This window comes from Megalobrama amblycephala, linkage group LG19 (assembly GCF_018812025.1).
Source record: "Megalobrama amblycephala isolate DHTTF-2021 linkage group LG19, ASM1881202v1, whole genome shotgun sequence".
Taxonomy (NCBI): Eukaryota; Metazoa; Chordata; class Actinopteri; order Cypriniformes; family Xenocyprididae; genus Megalobrama; species Megalobrama amblycephala.
The window spans coordinates 14,330,359-14,351,284 of NC_063062.1; the positions used below are offsets into that span (position 1 = coordinate 14,330,359).

Below are 20,926 nucleotides of genomic sequence, written 5' to 3' on the forward strand. Positions count from 1 at the left end.
GGGTTAATAAATATCCTGATGCATCCAAGCTTTATATTTGCAGTGAACGGGACCAACGAGTTTGAAGAAAGTGCATCCATCCACATCCATCCATCATAAACGTACTCCACACAGCTCCGGGGGGTTAATAAAGGCCTTCCAAAGCGATGCATTTGTGTAAGAAAAATATCCATATTTAACAAGTAAAATATCTAGCTTCCGTTCGTAAGTTGAACGGCGTTAAGCGTTTTGAGCGGCGAGAGGCATTACACTTTCTTCGTAAGTTTAATATGGAAGGCGGTCTGGCAGAAGCTAGATATTTTACTTTATAACTTGTTAAATATGGATATTTTTCTTACACAAACACATCACTTCACCTTTAGAAGGCCTTTATGAACCCTCTGGACCCGTGTGGAGTCTGTTTATGACCTGTTATGGTCCGTTCACTGCCATTATAAAGCTGGGATGCGTAGGATATTTATTAATATAATTCCAATTGTGTTCATCAGAAAGAAGAAAGTCATATACATGTAGGATGGCTTGAGGGTGAGCAATATTGCGGTAATTTTCATTTTAAAGTTAACTTATCCTTTAATCGCCATTAATTCTGATGTAGTTGCATTAAATACTGTATAGAATTTTTTTATTTTTTATAAAACAATAGTGGATTTAACATCAAACATTTTAAACATTTACTTTAAATACTTTGATCAGTTGGTCATTTGTTTTGTTCGATACACTTAAATGTAATTCAATCCCAGAGCTGTATATAACAAGAGCACAAAGGGCAAATTATTAAAGTAACAACTCTGTACTTGACATTAACGTTTTTTAAAATTATTATTATTTTATTCATTTAGCAGTATACTTTTGAACTACTTTCGTCTGATGCATGTAAATATGGGAATATTATATTAAACTCTGAGACACAAAGCACAAAAAAGTTACAGATGTTTAAACAAAATATGCTACATCACTCACTAGTCACCCCAGTCATGCTTTACAGGGATTTTTTTGTCTTTTAGATGCCATAGACCTATTATTATCCTCATGTGAGGAACCCTCATCCTAAAATTTAAAAGGCATCTATAAAGTTTCCTGTACTAAGACCCAATTTGTACTGCGAGAAAATATTGTCAGATTTTTATTTATTTTATTTACTATATTTTTTCCTACTCATTTTAGTACTGTACTATACTGTTAGATTTATTTATTCCCTTATTTACATGTTTTAATCAAATTTTTATTTATTCATCTGTTTATTTATTAGCCCCCGGACCCCACTTTTAAAAAAAAAAAAAAAAAACCTTCTCTAGAAGACAAAAAAAAAACCCACGAAGTAATTGCTTGCCAAATAGTGTACTGACCTTGAGACAACTGTTCATACAGGCCATGTTTGAACAGCTAATGAAAATTGGTTGATTTGTGTGTGATTGGTTGAATGGTTGATTCCCAAGTTTCCTGGCCTGTTTCTCTTAGTATATTTCAAACAAGGACAAACACTACAATGGTGCTCTTGGGGTTTTTATTTTATTCAATATGTCTTGCTCTAGCTTAGTGCCTTTATTCTTGATGAAATGAAATAATGTGTAGTGACAAAGTCTCTTATTGTGGCCTGTCAGTCGCTGTGTGACTGGGTCTAGCTAGTGTGAATTAAATTCTTTCACATCTTTCAATGTGTTGCTGTACACCTTTTTTTTTTTTTTGGTCTCTCTCTATATTTCATGTGCTTTTGTATGATAAGCTCATTTTCCACCCCCACCCCCACCCTTCTGGATGAGACCTCCTGAGCATTAAAAAAATGGTTTCTGTATGTAAAAGCTGAAGTAGTTGGTAAAGTCCTAACCATCATGATGTTTGTACTGAAATCTGTCTTTGCTACACAGGAAGATGGAATGTCCTCTGATAGAATTAAACTGAAGGAACTGAAAGTCAGCAGTTAGAGGATGTCATGAATCTGTGTGCTTAAAGTAACTGATTTTTTGAGTTTCACAGTCTGAAATATAAAACACATGCCACGTGGACAAGGATCACCACAGGCAGGGTTTTACTTGTTTGAACTTTCAGTTTCATATACATAAATCACAAAACAAAAGTAAAACTGTACTTAACATATTTCCTGTCAAATAATCTGATTTGAAATTTCATGTCAGCTTGTATATTTACATTAACATAAACTTTTTTTTTTTTTTGCTGGTCACTAATCTTTTAAATAAATAAATCTTCATGTTATGTCCATTTTAATGAGCTTACAAGACAACTGACATCAGATTAGTACTGAGGAATACTTACATTCCTCAGTATTAATCTGAAAGGCAACTCAGACACAGAGACCATTTAATTTATCCATCTGTGTATGTGATAAGCAGTAAAGCAGTCCTTCTTCAGAGAATTGCTAAGACAACCAGTGAAACTGCCACCTGGTGCTCATCACTGTCAAGGGCACCTGGTGGAGCTCTATTTAAAAAAAAAAAAAAATGGAGAACTGCTGGTTTATTCATAAAATCTTAAGGAATTCAGTCTTTTAATGTTTCTGTAGTGAAACATTTTTGTTTCCTTGACAAAATGAAATAACTGGAAAGACATTGCAGATATTGCATTGTACATAACCACTCAACAGATATTAGGGTGATGCTATTCTTTTGGAATTTCAGAAGGTTAGTTAGTTAATCAGACATATTTTCAGTCAAGCGCTAAAGAGAGAGAACAGGAGAAAGCAAAACTGACTGTATTGACATTAAAGGGAGGTCAACCTCAAATCACCAGTTTTTTTTTATATTGATATATATATTTATATAGATCTATTTTATATTTATATCAATATACAGGTATAGAAAAACGGTTCACTCCTATTACTTATAAATGGGAGAAACTGCAGCGTGCAATATGGCGGAATACGCCCCGCCTCCTATGTAAAAGAGCCAATCAGCAGTTTGTAAAGTCATTGCAGTTGTCATTTGAAACTCCAGTTCCCATAGAAACCAGAGTCTCTAGGACTGCACATGCGCATTGGCTGGTCTAGCCTGAAAAAATAAGCTTTTATAACACTATTTGAGCATAAGAAACAATTTGAACTCGTGTCAGATTTTGATGCTGATTTGAAATATGTTATTTAATTGTGTTTTGTTTTGTTTAGACAATCATAAAGCCCAAAGTATACTTCACTTTTTATGCGTACGGCAGGGTCAGCGTACAGTGTGAGTGACGCGAATTTCATCATCAGAAGAGTACATGCTTATTGCACCGTCAGATTTTTGTAACCACGCACACATGCGCATTTACTTTTTTTGCAGTAATTAGTTTATCCACAAGGTGGCAACCGTGCCCTGGGGGTGTCGATTCACAAGATAGACGAAGAAAACCTGCATAAAAAGAACAGACCGGAACGCATGCAAGCTACAATGACAATGGAGGCCTATATAGACAACAGATTGTTCGAAAAGGTTAGAAAGTGCCCTCATTTATACAACTCTAGCATGAAAGAATACAAAGATATTTACATGGGTTGTAAGAGATTGCTCAAAACTGCACGTGCGTCGAACACCTGTGTACAGGTACGAGTCAATTGAATTTTTCAAGGCTGTGCGTTTGACTGTGTGTATGCTATGAAGTATACTCAAGGCTTAATAAGGCTGTGATGCACCTTCTGCCTGTCAATCATTTTGCACATTCATAACTGACAGTCCATATATCGAAAGGCGGAAACTGAGGGCATAAATTTTTTTCATGAGTTTGGAGGGAGAAAAAATGTTCACGATTTCTCATTTTTCATCAATGGCTTACAGAGCCAAACGTCCTAAAAGAAATAACAAGACAGAGGAAGATAAAGAGACAGAGCAAGAGTGAACATCGTTGAAGTGTTTCATTGCTGCCTGAAGGGAAATGAGAACTCCCAAGCGCTTGAAAACAGATGCCGACTGCATCCGAAATTGCATACTTCCATGCTATATAGTAGGCAAAAAACAGTGTGCGATAAAAGAAATATGTCCAAATTCCCAATACTCATTAAACAGTAGGCAAATGTAACCAGATGCAGTACTACTTCCAGCGAGATTCTGAAGTGTGCATATGATGGACACTTTACTATCCCATGAAGCCATGGGAGGGGATTTGTGAATGACAGTGAAGTTACGCAACTGATGCTGGTTGGTCACATGATAGTGACAACATGGCAAATGTAGTACGCGTGGATTACATACATAATACACACATTCATATAGAACATACTTGCAAAGTAAGTACTTGAAAATAAGTACCTATGTTTTTGTTGTTTGGGATTTTGAAAGCAGCACCACGTTTGACTTGCTTCAGCTTGACAGGTACAAAGAGGGATGTGTTTAAAGGCTGTTCACACCAAGAATAACTTTAAAGATAACTATAACCAAAGACTATAGAATAACACAAGACGTGTCACTCGTATTGTTTTGAATGGGAGAAAGTGTAACGCGCAATATGGCGGAATAAGTCCCGCCTTCTAAATAAGAGCCAATCGCCGACTGGTAAAGTCATCGCGTCACCGTTAGAATCACCGGTTTCTATAGAAACAGTCAGACGCGAGCCTCCGAAGAGACGCGCATTTAGGTCTGCGCATGCGCATTAGCTTGATCCAGCCTGAAAAATACATATTTTTTGTCATGATTCGAGCGTTTAGAAACTAAATTTATGAGCCGGTTGTTGTTAGATTTCATTGGTGATTTCAAATATGAAGTTTAATCGTAAGGTTGGCCAACAGTTTTGGAGAATTTGATGTTTCCCATTCAAAGAGATAGGAGCTGCATGATGCCCAGGATGCCCGAGAGGCGTTTCAAAGATGGCCGCCGAGTGAAATGACTTGTCTTAAAGGGACTTTGCTATAACGATAAATATGTTAGCATCCACAGTTATATCATCTGCCACTTTATATGCTCAAGCTCTTTAAAGTCTTTAAAATGTTTTTTTTTTTTTTTTAGTCAAACATTAGGATAATTTGATTGGAAATGATTTACTGACATACACAAGTATACTTAATTTCATTATGCAAACTAGCTCTGAAAAGTGACGTTAGTTCTAATATCATTTGTTTACTAAAACTTGTCTAAAAGTTGCTAGATACTTTTAAGTCCACTGTATATTCACAAGTCTTGATGATGTGTAAGAAAACAGACTGTATCCAAAAGATGGGAACATATTTGCATACAGACAGCCAGGAAGCTAAATGGTAAGTCTTCTTGGTTCAGTCACACCAAATCAGAGCTGGTGCTTTGAAGACTGTAGAGATGACTGAACTTCAGTTTGAGCTCTAAAGCCTTCACTTCTGTCAGCCATTTGACTGTGTCTAAAACTGACTCCTTCAAAGTCTTGCAAACCATAATCTTACAGGGCCTTAAATGGAAGACGAACCCTGACTCTGTTGTAGAAAATTCTCAACGGAGGATTTACTTTCGGCTACAACTGAGCAAATTCAATTTGGCACAGGATTTGATGGTCCAGTTCTAGAAGGCAATCATCAAGTTCATCACCTCCTGGAAGGGGTCAGTCAGTGCAAGGGAGACACAAGACTTCGATGCATTATTTGTTCAACAGAAAGAGTTTTTGAGCACTGCTCTGAAGAAAACAAAAAACAAAAAACAGTTTCTATCTTTCCATTCCTGCTTTGTGTTGATTCTTGGGGCACTAAAACATTTCTGATGACCTCTAGCACTTTGCACCTACCCCTACCTAGGCCATTTAACTGTACAAATTGGAGAGTCTACTGTACAGTATGTAGTCATATAGTTGCACATTTATCTATTTATATTGAGCTTAAAGTCAGTTCATTCAAAATCAATGCATGAAGAACACTTCATCTCACCATTCAACACACTTTCATCTCTCTCTGTCTCCACACTGCACAACTAGTATATTTATACGGTTACTGAATTTTCACTGTTATGTTTGGTAACAGCATATTAAGTAAACTGACTCATAAATGTAAATTTCATGAGTTAACACAGTTCTGACTTTTACACCAGTGAGATTCTTGTGTTAGTTTGTAGCCTGAGAGCTTCCCTTATCTCATGCCACATCCTGAGAGTCATCATGGCATAAAAGCCTCAAGCAAACTCCATTACAGCTAATCGCATACTTTACAACTAAGAAGACAGACATATAATGATATATGAACATTGAAGTTATCGGAGTCCCACTTTTGTTTCAGATTGTGGAATTTTTCTTGCTTTTGCACTCTTTCTTTTTCCATTTTCACAGTTTATTCTTTAATGTCTCTTTCCATAAACAAAACAGACTATAAGCCACACCAGTTTCATTTGATGTATTCTGTGAGCGTTCCCTGAACGTAATTCACTCTTGTTTATGTAACCTGTGCTGTCACTGGTCAGATTGGTACCCTATGCAGAGTTGCATGAGATCTTTTTTTATTGGTTACTATTGTGGTGAAGAAATGAGCAAGTAAATGGAAAAAGCAAGTAAAAAAATGACTTGTCTCTGATATTAGTACAGATATGGCTCATTGAGTAGCATCATTGTATTTCATGTAGCCAACCACAGGCTAACCACAAGCTCTACTCTTCAGCACAATGGTAACCACAAAAATCAACATAACAGAAATTCTTTTAAATGTCAAACATTACGGAACATTAAACATTAACAAAAACAAAAAACATACGTTTTAACCATAGACACTCGTCTTGAACTAGCTCACTTCTTCTCTATTAGAATTCTGGCAGTGTAGACGCTGCTAAGTGTATTACTGCTCTTCACAGGTCAAAGTTTGAACTAAATTGTCATATACAAGTATATAACAATTAGTTCAAACTTTGATCTGTAGTAGCTTTCTGGGCATTGAAAGTGTTAATTGTCTTGCTGGCAATGCAGACCTCACTAAGCCATCGGATTTGTTTTCCGAAGATGAACAAAGGTCTTACGGATGTGCAACATGAGGGTGAGTATTTGGGTGAACTAACCCTTTAAGTTAAAAAAATAAAAATTAGTGTCGCTTTAGCTCATTTTAATTAAGTAAACTGAGCAAACAGCTAAAAAAATCTTTTTTTTTTAAACAAAATCAATAACAACTGAAAGAGGTTCAGTTTTTTTAATGGTTTTCAGTTTAGAATTAGAATTAGCATTAATGTATGATAACATAATCATCTTCAGAGTGTCAGTGTGGTTTAACTATAGTCTTACAATCACAGGCAGACCCTTATGCAAACTGATGCTCTTGATATTCTTGCATCAGATGCATTGATTATAAAGTTGTGTCATTCTTTCCACTCAGTGTTTCTGATGATGGATTTGAACTTAATGACACTGTTATTTGAGAACAGTATAACAGAACATTTTTTATCTTCCTTATCATCATCTTGTAATGAATGCTAATGGAACAATGTGATTTTAAGGAGATGAATGCTTACACATCTGCCATCCATAAACAATTGATTGCATTACCCCTGACCCTTTGCTTTGATCACACCACCTTCTTTTTGGGCGACTCCAATTATCCTTCTCCAATGGCAGTGATAGTAACACATTTCAAAATACTGGTGTTATTTGGTGGTTGATCTCCACTTTAAGATAATTCAGATTACAAATGACATTGTGGTGAATGCATGTAGCCACATAATATATTTTGTATTTTTCATAGTTTATTGTAAATGTAAAAAAGTAATTGGCTGCTATAAAACTCAATAGATGTCTTTTTTAAACATTTTCAGCTGGTTAAAGTTCACCTGAAAAATGTGAGTTAACTCAACTAAACATAAGTTAACTCAACTTGAAGATAACCTTTGTTTCAACTCACAAATAGTCAAGACAATGCATTACTTTAAGTCTCATCTCAAAAAATAATCCATTGTTTTGACTATTTGTGAGTTGAAACAAAGGTTATCTTCAAGTTGAGTGAACTTATGTTTAGTTGAGTTAACTCACATTTTTAAGGCAGCCGGTGAACTTTCATTTCTAAGTTTAATCAGCTGAAAATGTTTTACAGTAACTCGTGAAGTGTGAAATGTACCCGAAGAAGCCTTTTTTTCCCTTTCAGATTTAGAGGTGGAGTGTGAATACATCATACTATTGAACATTTGTTAGCATACTACAGCCCTAGTTTCATTTCAGGCTACGTGCAGATTTCACTTTCAGGTAACGGATCACAGGAAATAAGAAGAACTGAATCTAGTCTGTTGTCTCGCTTCTGTCTCTACATATTTTCTCATGACTTGTTTAAACACAAAAACATAACAGGTCAGTGTGTGGCACATTGAAACATAGATCCATCTCAGACTAAAAATCATCTTTAACATTAAAAATTTCAACCCTTCCATGTCTATTTTAAACAGATAATCTACATGAGTCGCATGACACGTATGTGGTGAAGTTGAGCATGTCAGCAGTTATGTGCATACTTACAAACGCTGAAAACAAGCCTGGGCGACTGCTTCGTAATGGTGCGTGGGTGGATATCTACTGCTAGATTCACAGATTCAGTCACTCCTACCACTGTCTCTCTCACCTCTTATCTGTCTTGTAGGGGAATAACAGTTAGACCACATAAAGAAATCAGTATGCTGTGCTCAATGAAGACCAGGCATCAAAGCTGAAGCTGACAAAGAGTTTACTGAAGACAAATTCTCCACACTACCATAGGCCGTAAAAAAATGAGTAAGAGGATCCAGCCTCCAACTAACTTAAGACATAGAAACACTAGTACTTAGTCATATGGATAATCATTTGACGTCATTTCTACAGGTTTGGTTATGTTAACAGTACAGATAATTCTAGCAGCATCCGAATGGATGTTGTCTCACCCCTGACCTGCCTGTTTCCCCCGTTGTGCGACCTGCCTCTACTGTTTGGACAGTTTCACTCCTCAATTACCTTCTTGTTCCTTGTCAACCACCCTGTCAACGCTCATTTGGGTCCTCTCTCACTCAGAACCCTGACACCTTTGGCATGGTCACATGCCTCTAAAAATAATAAACAACCCTTGCAGGCACAATTAGATAAAACATTGGCAATATCTTTTCCCTTGAAGGCTGTGTTTTGTCAGGACTTCACTGGAACAGAACATAAAAAGTACATCCACAAAGAGCAATAATACAAAATTCACTGTCATGGTTTAACATATAATAACAAATCCTAAAAATAATTACACATGATAAGTATGCATTTGTGTTAGTGGATATATTATTGACCATTTATGACCTTAGACACAGTTGTCTTACATGTCTCTTGCAGCTATCATGAGAAGAGCAGAATAAAGTTCTCTTTCTACAAAATATAACTCATGGGTCAGATCCTCAGTTACCTCTCAGATACCAAATACAGATCTTGCCTGTAACATAAATAGCAGAATCAATACACTGGTTTTAAGAAAATTTCCAATTCATTATATATAATACAAGAAGAGGGATTGTAAACCCACAACCTTCAGTCTCATTTATTAGGTCTCTCTCTCTCCTCCCTCCCTTTCCTTTTTAAATCAAGTCAAATCAAATCAACAAAGCTTCACTGGCCTAATTGTCAATAATAGGATATTACTGCAAAGCATTCGAATGGTTGCTATTAGCAATAGTGGCAGAGAAATCTAATTTATTTTTAAGATGATCCTTTAGAATTATTTCTGGGCATATGTTTTTAGCAGTGTGATATCACCAAGACAAAATGGCAAATTACTGTCAATACTGACAATATCACACCACTGAGTTTGTGTGTAATGTGTGAATAGACACCTCTCTACAGTTCAATGGGTCGATTCAAGCCAAACGAAATGCTAATAATTGAAACTGGTGTGTTTATACTGTGCTTTTTAAATTCCTCAGTTTTAATCATAATAATAATAATAGTAATACCCGGGACCTTTAATGAAAATACTTTATTTAGCATTGATCGATCCAGACTATTAGAAAGAAGTTCATATTCATAACAGGGGCCTGGGAAGTGTTGACAGATATATGCATTGGAATAGGACTTCCATACTCAATTCTATGCTCATAAGATTATACAGACCATTTCTAGACCCACTCATGCTCATGGGTTTATATCATAGTTTTAGTTTAGGATAGCAGTTTTGGAACAGGAGAAAACTGTGTCACTTGAATTTGTAATGCAGATTTGATTTTTTCAAATCTCATTTCACATTTACCAAAATTATATAACAAATACCAAAAAGGAAAAGATCAAATGCAGGTTTTCCAGCCATGCAACGGCATATTTGAGCCACACACCCTCATCGCTTCACCATAGCCTAGAGTTATGAGTACATCTGCATTCATGTGAAAATATTCATCAATACCTTTAACGGATGTTTATTTCATTATATTGTATATTGTTATTCTAGCAGGTGGATCCACCTGGTTTTGCCGACTGTCTAATCTCAGAGATCCAGTTTCTTTATTTCATCTTTCCTGTCTTCCTTTTTCACCTTGTAAAGTTTAAATCCCATGTTTTATGTGCTTTCTCAAAACATGTCTCACAATGGTCCTTTAAAGCTATTTGAAAGCATTTTACCTGAACATTGCCACTATAGGTTACAATATGGTCACATACATTATCAGCTTTCTCCAAATGTGGTTAAATGTGGGCACTCTTAAAACATTATGGGCCCCGTTGACACCTGTATTTATTGTTCTCCACTTGGGATCTCTGATGCAGCAAAATGTATTTTAATATTTTAATATTTGTTGTAAACAGGGCCCTGAATTATATAGGTTATTAAGTATAGGTTTCGGCGTGGTTTTCAAATGTTATAGAAACTACAAATGTAAATTTAGTAGAAGGTCAGTAGGCCAAATAAAGGCTAAAAAACCAACATATTTTCATTGGAAAATGTGCCACTTACATTTTGGCCAAACTACAAAAAACATACTTATAGATGCCATTAAAGGGATAGTTCACCCAAAAAACTCACCCTCAAGTTGTTCCAAACCTGTATACATTTCTTTGTTCTGCTGAACACAAAGGAAGATATTTGGAATCTCGCACTCCAATTGACTACCATATTAGGAAAAAAATATTATGGTAGTCAATGGGGGTGAGATCTGCTTGGCTACAAACATTCTTCCAAATAACATTCTTTGTGTACAGCAGAACAAAGAATTTTGCTGTTTGCATCACATAACCAGCTCAATGTGTAAGCTCAAAGGATTTTCTGACGTAGTAAACTTGATCAGCTATATTGCACTTGCGATGTAGAGCGCTCGGATATGAGTCCCGTAAAACAATAGTCACGATAAAAGAGCTCAAAGACTCGTAGAAGCAAGCTAATGGCATGGTTGCTTCAGCAAATGCATTTTTTTATCTCACGTTTGCTTTTGTTGAGACTATTGGTTAGATTTAGGGAAGGGTCAGTGTAGGTGGTAGCCTGGGTGCCAGCCCGAACCCCGCCCACAACATTTTTTGGACGGGAAGTTCTGCCTAGAATATGAGTATGATGAAGTCAGGCTATGTAGGTGGCACATTATTTTCAAATGCAATAGAGCATTAACCTTTTAGCTCCACCCACCAGACATTTCATTTCCGAATTACCACGATACATACAACAACCAACATCAGAAAACTTAGCCAGATTTACTTTTATCTGTTTCAGATAAAACTGACCACGCTTTTAGCACCACTCACTGGGCAGTTTACTTTGCAAGGAGGAAAGAAATTAAATTTCACCACAAGGCTTCGCATTGTTTTTCCAGTGAGTCTGGGTTGTAAAAAACTAAAGTCATATTCTAAGCATAATCTAAGCAACAGTATCGCTTGCTTTCTGATTACTTTGGGCGGTAGGCCTACATGGTTAAAGTCGGTATAAACCACGAAAATGTTATGATCTTCTCTTTTTTTTTTTTTTACCTATTATGACGCATATGTCCAAGTGAAACAGCTTCCCGAAAGTAGGGCGGGACTTGATTTTCTCCATCAAATTGATTGGATCATTGGATTGTTTTTGTTTGCTAATTGCTGAGATCTCATGTGAGTGACAGGTTGCCAGGCCCTCACGCCAGTGCACACGTCATCAGAGAAGAGATGTGGTTTTGAGATGTGGTTTTAAATCATTTATATAACAAAAAAGAATCCCCAATTTTGATTTCATAACTTTAATATGTTAAAAATGCAAAATGCTGGGTTAAAAACAACCCAAATTGGGTTGAAAATGGACAAACCCAGCAATTGGGTTGTTTTAACTTAACGGTTGGGTTAAATGTTTGACCCAACCTGCTAGGTAGTTTTATTTAACTCAGCTATTGTTTAAAAACTACTGTATTGCTTGCTTAAAGGGTTAGTTCACCCAAAAATGATAATAATGTCATTTATTACTCATCCTCATGTCGTTCTACACCCGAGCTCACTGAGCCATCGGATTTCATCAAAAATATCTTAATTTGTGTTCCGAAGATGAACGAAGGTCTTACAGGTATGGAACGACATGAGGGTGAGTAATAAATGACATTATTTTCATTTTTGGGTGAACTAACCCTTTAAAATGAACCCAAAGTATGTTGGAAATGAACATTTATTAATATGTTTAATAAATGAACATTTATTAATAAGTTTAATGAATAGTAATTAAACAATAAACATTTATTCAATTGCTTATTAATAAATGTTCACCTTTTGATTATTATTGTTGCCTCTAGTAATTATGTGTCTGATGTTTAATTTCCAGACTATTTTGGGTTCATTTTAAGCCAGACATATAGTAATTTTTAAACAAGTTGGGCAAACATTTAACCCAACCACTGGGTTTGTCCATTTTCAACCCAATTTGGGTTGTTTTTAACCCAGCATTTTTTAGAGTGTAGCATTAAAAAAAACATTAGCTAGAAATCTGGCTAAGTTTTCTGATGTTGGTTGTTGTATATATATATACACACACACACACACACACACACACACTCACCTTTAACCTACATTTAATGTTTAATTACCTATTGTAACTATATTCATTCTACTCCTGAATGTCATTGCATAATTTGCATACTGGCTTTGTTAAACAACCTCGCCAATGAAGTAGGCCTACATTGATTAAGAGCCTTTTGAAATTTTAAACAGCAATATTTTGTTTATAATTTCGTAGCAAGATCAGTATTTCTCATTGCCATCAGATTTCTAGTCATTTGGCGTTGCTGTTACAGGTTGTCAACACTAGGCTAATGGCCACACCTTTCTGTGATTCTTCCTGTGGCCAGGGCCCGCTCATCGGCTTTAAATCATCCGTTTCCCACAGAAACACAACACCGATCCCGTATAGTCGTGCATACACACCGTTTAACAGCGTTCGCGTTGCGTCAAATACCAAGAGAAGCGCATTTATTCCGCCTACAGATAACGCCATAAATCTAGCTGTAGTTATAGCGGTGCGCGATTCGAATGCTCGCTCGTGCGCGCGCGCTCTGTCTCTCTCCTTCTCTGCTCCTGACGTCAGCGAGATTGTCTGAGAGCGTCGAGCCCAGCGCGTTCTCTCTCCATACTGACCCTCCATTGTGAGCACGCTAACGATGCCAGCGCTCGCAGCAGTCGCCGCCGCCGCCCAGTAGAGACCTCCCAGCCCGAGGACCGAGCACCACGACCCCGTTACACAGACCGAGAGCGCGCGCCAGAGACTTATGTTCCAGCCCAACGTTGTCTTTTGCGGGATTTAATGCTCTAGCTAGTCGCCGACAGGGAGAGAGAGTGTGTGTGTGAGAGAGAGGGATAGGGACAGCCATAGAGAGGAATAAGGAAGAAACACCGAGGATATTTCTCACCCGGACCATTTTGGAGATAAAAAGAGCCAAGGTTCATCTAGCCATGGGATGTACACTGAGCGCAGAGGAAAGAGCGGCTCTGGACAGGAGCAAAGCCATCGAGAAAAACCTCAAAGAAGACGGAATCACTGCTGCTAAAGATGTGAAATTGCTCCTGCTAGGTAATGCGGAGTGGAGCCCTTCAAATCTAGCTGTATCCTACACATCGCAGTGTCTCATCCGATGAATGCACATATATGGGATCTCTTCATTGTGACAGGCGATCTTATTCCCTTGTGTCTGTCTCTTCTCCACAGGGGCCGGGGAATCTGGGAAAAGTACCATCGTGAAACAGATGAAGTAAGTGGCATGTTTTAAATGACATCCATCAGTCAGTGTGCGCTGTGTGAGACACACACGAAACCACCCACCCACACACACACCCTCTATTGCTTGATGGCGAATTCTTAGGTCCGCCATATTTTCAAGGAGTTCATTCTCCACTAGCGTGTTACATACATTGTAGCCGTGACATGATGATACGGTGTAGCAGATCCGCAGTATGTATAAATGTGGGTTCGGGAAGACGAGGCGCCGTCGATGTGCTGTTCACGAAAATGGTGCTGAAAGTCAACTGGGGGACCGTGTTTCCTAGTCTAATGCTCTATTGGCGTCCACTGACACACTCCACCCCGATTTCACTTCATCCTGTGGGCATTTAGGATGTCTTCCTGTGCATTTGTTGATATGACAAACGTCGTAAATCAAATATAGGCCCTATATATATATATATATATATATATATATATATATATATATATATATATATATATATATATATATGCATATGCTACTGTACCATTTAGCAGAGAATTGAATATTTTATATTCATATTCTTTTACCTATATGCAGTAGAGACCGATAACTGATTTGACCCATATATTTTCACATATTCACACTTTTCCACTTAACTAGTAATTGGTTCTTCAGTGTTGGGTTTATTGATAAATGTCGTCCCCTTAATAGTAAAGTACTGCTTGCAAGCTTTCACATATCAACCATTCATTTTCAATGATGTAGCATTTTAAGCTTAGTAGCTCTGTTTGCAGCCATTCATATAAATGTAACTACATAAAATGTAAGCTAATTAATGCATTCATAATACAAGGTTATGTTGTATTATAGTACAGTGATTATTAGAAAGCAGGGATAAAACAATTTAAAAATGGTTCTGGATATTCTATTTAGCACTTGTAAATGTAAATCTATAAAACCCCCACTATCAGTCGGTTTATACTCTGCAGTTAATAGGGTGTTAAGAGCCTTCTGTTGATTGAGAATGGTGAAGGAAGAGCTTATATGGCAAATAGTGCCTGGAGATAATGCTGTCGGCTGTGTGTGCATGGCGTTGGTGCAACATGAACAGGCCTTCATGCGTTTGTAGTCTGTGCTGGGTTGATGCTCATGGTGAGGAAAGAAGGTTTGACACCCAACCAGCTCAACTTCCTCACGGCCATTTTTATGTACTGACGTCCTCTTTACGCTTGACTGAAAACGATCTGATCATCTACCTTGTGGTTTGGTTGTCATATGCTCATTTGAATTGGATGTTAAATGCAGCTCCTGTAGTTATTTTCGACTCGCTTTGCGATAATCTATTTTTATGGTCACTGTCTCTATTTGAAGACGGTGTGTGTGTCATAGAATTCGTATAATGATGTATGCTTACTGATAATATACGTGATGTAAGTGAGATTTTTTTATATGTCGAGCTGTAGCAAGCGCAGTTTATTGTTTAGTGCAAGCTTTCGATGAAGAAACGCATCCATTCTCAAGTGTGTGCACGAGCCCTGCCTTTGTCGAATCGAAATCTGTAGCCCTTGGAAAATGCCACTGTATACCTGGTCTGTCCATGTTATTATATCATGGTGTTTTGTAATGCGATCCTAATCATTTGTGATGGAAAAACGCGTGTAATTAGTATGGATATGTTGTGAAATTGTGCATCGGAAGATTTCAGGCGGTTTCAGTGGTGGACAGCGCCCAGCAGAGTCTTTTTCTGTGATCGGCTTTCTTCGGGCATTTTCGGTTTTCTCCGTCGTTAAGAGCCTTGAACCTGCGGCGAGAGGGAAAACAGGGGATGGATTTGTGCATCTTTTCCCACACGTGTTTAAGGGATGCGGTCTATTATATTTCCCCAAACACCTACCTACTTCGATTCTTTTGTATTATATTTGTGTGTGAATGTTTTACTCCATAAATACAATGCTTAGCTTGGAACAATATCAAAATAAGCAGCTGACGAGCAGAGGCAGAAATTATGAAATATTTAGCGCAAATGCTAATTCCCAAGAAATTTAAAATGTAGTTGCAGAAAATGTGCCCACAGTGAATTCCCCTAATATAACATTTGATATCTTTCAGTATATTCTAGTATAATGTTTGTGTTATAATATCTTGTACACTATTTACGGCAAATTTTGAATTGGTTCAGGTAGGCCCAACAGACAAAATCTGACTGTACAATTTACGATTATTTTACAATACCTCCAAAAAGGGAGAAAAATGAAAACTCCGGGGCATATATTGCCCCTAAATATAACAAGTTGAGTTTGAGGACATGGAGAAACCAAAATGATATAATTTTTCAATATTTAAATTGCTTGGTCAGCTGAACAAATTAATGACAGTATTTACCACAGTGTTTTAAGCCATTGCAGCTAATGCCTCAGGCATATTTCTAAGTCATCCAAAGAGTTATGACTCTTTCCTCTCTAAGGATTCATTGTTGCTCTGATGTGCTTAATTGGGTAATAAGAGTGTCTCATGATGGAGCTGGTTAAACTGTTTGGGTCCTAAAGGAGTGGAGTATGCAGCTCTGGGCTTCTTACTGTAATACGCCATGAATGAGTTGCTTTTTTAGGGCTTTTGTTGAGCTTAACTAGACCGTTAAATGTTCCGCCACTGTCTCTTACTTGAAATGCTTTTTAGGATATTGCAGCTTCAATATAATGTATTGCATTAATGTACTTGTAATTATGTTGTATTGCAAAGTGTGCACAATAAAAAGCAATTTTGCAATCTGTTATGTTATTAGAATCCAGAACAAACTAATTAAAATTCCTTATATATCTCTAAGATGTATTTTTATTCCTCTAATGTAAACGGAGCAGTTGGCAGAGCTGATTTTATTATGTCTTTAAGCTTCCCCAGAGACAACGGTTAAGTGTATATAAGCATATAAGCCTTTATATGTCATGCAATTTTTCAAGAAATGTTATGCGTATGGGATAATAGCACAGCTTGTTGAATCTAGATCAGTGGTTTTGGTCAGGCCTTTTTGAGAATGTGAAAGACATAACAGAACGACAACATTCTCTTTGCAACAATATAATCGGACACAATATCTCCATTGTGTGCTAGATGGTTTCTAGCCTTTAGTTAAACGGTATTCTGTATTGCATGGCTTGAAAAGGGTGGCTGAGACAAGGAGGAGGTGTGCACTTATCATGTCAGAGTAAACCAGGGAACTGGGTGATGTGTGAAAGATGGTGAGAGAGAGAGGGCGCAGCATGAGGAGGGGAGATGTTGGTAAACCCTGTGATTATGGTGTAGTCCTCTAGGCAGGCAACAGTGCTTCCATCTGCTTCATTAGTTCAGTGTGAGAGGGGAGTGTTTAAGTGTGCACTGGCTGCTCTCAGTAGCTGAACATATCACACATACACGTCTCTCTCTCTCTTTTTCTCTGTTCCTGTGCTCATCTTCCTGGCACTTAGTCCTATGGGAATGAAATATGAGCGATTGAAGATGTATTTTGTGTGTTGCGGGGAGAGGAAAAAAATGTGAGTTTATGGTGATGGAGAACAGTTTTATAGACCCTGGAGATGGAGCCATGTGTGTCATCATCGTGCATGTCACTTCCTCACCCACGCGTGTCATGCATGGATGATCAAAATCCTTCAGAAAACATAAAATGTATACGAAAAGTTATATGGTATGATTTGTGCACAGAACACCCTTTTTAGATGCAGGTTGTGGCATATTAAAGCCGTATGTATGTCATCAGGTCTGATATGAAATCTGATTCTTGTTTGGCTGTTAAACATGTAAAGACTAGGCTTTGCACTGACTATAGTTTGTACAGTTTGTACACTGCCATGTAAAAGTTTATGGTCTTTTTTATTTTTTGGAAATAAATTAATATTTTTATTAAGCTTAGAAGCATTAAATTCATCAAAAGTGACAGTAAAGACACTGTAAAAAAAGAATTGTTGGTTTAACTTAAAAAAAAAGTAAGTTACCTGGTTGCCTTAAAATTTTGAGTTCAATGAAATTAAAAAATGTGTGTTGATACAATGAAGACGATTGGTTTAATCAACAGAAACTCAAAATATTATGTTATCTGAACAACGTTAATTTAAGTTGATTTGACAAAAGAAAAAAATGTTGTGATAACAAATCATGAAAATAACTTTTTTACAGTGCATTTATAATATATAAATTCTATTTCAAATATATGCTGTTCTTGAAATCTGAAAACAATGTATCACAGTTTTCAGAAAAATATCAAGCAGCACAACTGTTTTCAACATTGATGATAAAAGGAAATCTTTCTTGAGCACCAAACCAGATTTCTGAAGGATCTTGTGACCCTGAAGACTACTAAATAATGGCAAAGACTTTATATATAGAAAGATGGTGTACTCATATTACTTATGAATGGGAGAAAGTGCAATGTGCAGTATGGCGGAATAAGTCCCGCCTTCTAGCCAATTGCTGATGGATAAAGTCATTGTGTCACTGCAGCTGCCATTAGAAGCACTGGTTGCTATAGACCTTATGTGCCAGAGAAACAAGCGCGCAGCCATCTTTAGAATTTTGTCTTTAAATTTCTAATTTTGTGGTAGCTCTGTTTCTGTGGCATCAATGTCAAAGAGTAATTAGCTGGTGAAGTGGATTTACTTATTGTAGAGTTAACGAATCATGAGCATTGTGATGTTTGAAGCTGATGTTATAACAAATCGGAAGATCTTACTTTCATGCTGTGGAAATACAAACCAGCACACATTGAGCGGATGCTGAAAAGAGGCGGGGCTACATGAGGTCTATAGAAACAGTCAATATTCTGAGATGCGCTTTGAACTGCACATGCACATTGACTGGTCTAGCCTGAAAATAAGCTTTTTTTAATGCTATTTGAGCATAAGAAACAACATTTATTGGACAGTTCATGCCAGATTTCTGTTGCTGATTTGAAATATATTTAATTGTGAGTTTGGCAAGCAGTTTTTGAGAGTTCAGGATTCTCCCATTCAAGTGGATAGGACTTGGTCTTGAAAGCCCTAAATAGCTGCCCGAACGCGTTGCAAATATGGCTGCTGAGTGAACAGATTTTCCTTGAAAGGGACTTTGATAATGCTGAGCAATTGCTGCGGAAAATTCAGCTTTGCCATAACAGGAATAAATTACATTTTAGAATATATTAAAATAGAAAACTTTCACAGTCTTACTGTTTTTCAAACAGTAAAAATATTCAAAAAACATAAGATCTTACCGACCCCACATTTTTGAATGTAGTGGTGTGCAGTAAACGTTAATGCCAAAATATATTATTATTAAGTGAATATAAAGTGAATTTGGAGTGCTGTTGCATTCACAAATCATGCAATAAGGGAACCGTGCTGGACATATTAGCTGAGTTTATCTGAAGTGAAAATACAACTCAAAATTCTTGCAAACTGCCCTAATACTAATCAAGTGTCATCCATAGACTGACAGTAACTGTAAGTGAATGGGACATGACAGTGCAGTCTGACTCTAATAATGGATGATGATATGAAGCAATCTCAATAACAAACTACTTGTGAATAATGTTGGATTTGCCAAAAAACTGATGCTGTAATATTGTGAGTCAGATAAGGTAAACACTAACTGGATTACTGCTTTTCTGGACAACTAGCCGTGTAGTAAAATTGAGTTGTGCAAGCCCTAATTTAGACTCTTATTTTACCATCTGATCATCAGCTGGTTTATTGTCTAATCTGTGAACTGTAATCCAAGGCCACTCGTCGTATTATCCTTTAAAAGCGGACTTCGGCTGCTGGATAGACTGGATAGGATTAAAAATGTTTGTTTTTTCTAAAGTGATCTCTGCAGCATGCAATATGCCGGGCTGTCCTGTAGCTGGCTAATTGAAGGGTTGAAGTAGAGGACCCAGCTGTTCAGTTACACTCCATCTGTACGTCCGTGGAGCTAAACTGAGCCCATGCACTCGAGTAGCAGAGCATGAAATATTATGTCTCTAGTGTCTAGAAGTTATTATGTGTTGAGTAATTGGTATCTGAAGGTTTAGATGATGAATACTGTAATATACTGTTTTAAGTGTGGCACAGCTTAAATGAGTGTGTTTCACTTCTCCTGGAAGAAAGACATCAGCATTCTAAATTTGAATTGCAACATTCCAAAGACGTTGGGCTAACTCAAATTTGAGGTAATCATTTACATCATATTTTTATTTGAGTTATGATGTTCCCAATTTTAAGTAGGCAGAAGTTTTGAGTTTGTAGTACTCATGCATGTTAATTGCTCCTAACTTGAAGTACTGAATTAGCTATCTCATTCATTTTGATAGCAGTTACCAAAAAAATTTAATTCACTTTTTTATTTATTTACTTCACTGTAAACCCTAATACGTTTTCAGAAATTAAAAAAAGTTGAATAAGAATTTTTAAAGTTAAGAAACACTTATTTTTAGCATCTTCTCTCCGTTTCGAGTGCCATGGAAAAACATGTTGGGAAATAGAAATCCCAGCCCAGTTTCAGTTAAACTTAAATAAATTAAAAGATGAAACAGTTCAGTTTACTAAATATGTCAGTGCTGTGAATTCAAAAGAAAAAGAAAGTTCGAAATACTCATAACTAATTTGTTTAATTTAAGTTTGTCCTACTCAATCCAATTAAGTATTTTGAGCCTTAAAGCAGAACTAAGTAACTTTTTTTACCTTCATAAATAGTTTTCTAAGTCCTTACGATGGTTAATTGTCTTGTAGTGGTGTGTTTGAGGCGTGCACTAACCCCCTCTGGCACGTCTACGCCAGAATACAGCACTTGCAAGTTGAGCTGCACCGACCCCTCATGTTCACGTTCACGCGAGAGTGACAAAATGCTTTGCGGTAATTCAAAAACATGTATATATTATGACTTTATAAGACAATTTCGAAAATGACCCACCTCCATCGAGTGTACTGTATTTGCAAATTACC

General features: G+C 36.9%; 2 protein-coding genes across 4 annotated transcripts in view; one reads left to right on the forward strand and one right to left on the reverse strand.

The window, feature by feature from the left end:
- The window catches only part of hsf4 (heat shock transcription factor 4), a 36,640-nt gene extending 24,801 nt beyond the window's left edge, over nt 1–11,839 (reverse strand). The window contains exon 1 of the mRNA XM_048168530.1: nt 8,359–11,839. The gene's annotated coding sequence lies outside the window, so the exon portion shown is untranslated. The remainder of the gene's footprint in view (nt 1–8,358) is intronic.
- A 1,254-nt stretch (nt 11,840–13,093) lies between these two features.
- The window catches only part of gnao1a (guanine nucleotide binding protein (G protein), alpha activating activity polypeptide O, a), a 104,343-nt gene continuing 96,510 nt past the window's right edge, over nt 13,094–20,926 (forward strand). For 2 of the 3 annotated variants that reach the window (XM_048169136.1, XM_048169135.1), the window contains exons 1-2: nt 13,094–13,846; nt 13,982–14,024. In XM_048169136.1, coding sequence (XP_048025093.1) covers nt 13,729–13,846; nt 13,982–14,024 — 161 coding nt within the window. In that variant the 5' untranslated portion in view covers nt 13,094–13,728. The remainder of the gene's footprint in view (nt 13,847–13,981; nt 14,025–20,926) is intronic. The other variant, XM_048169134.1, reaches the window with a different exon arrangement.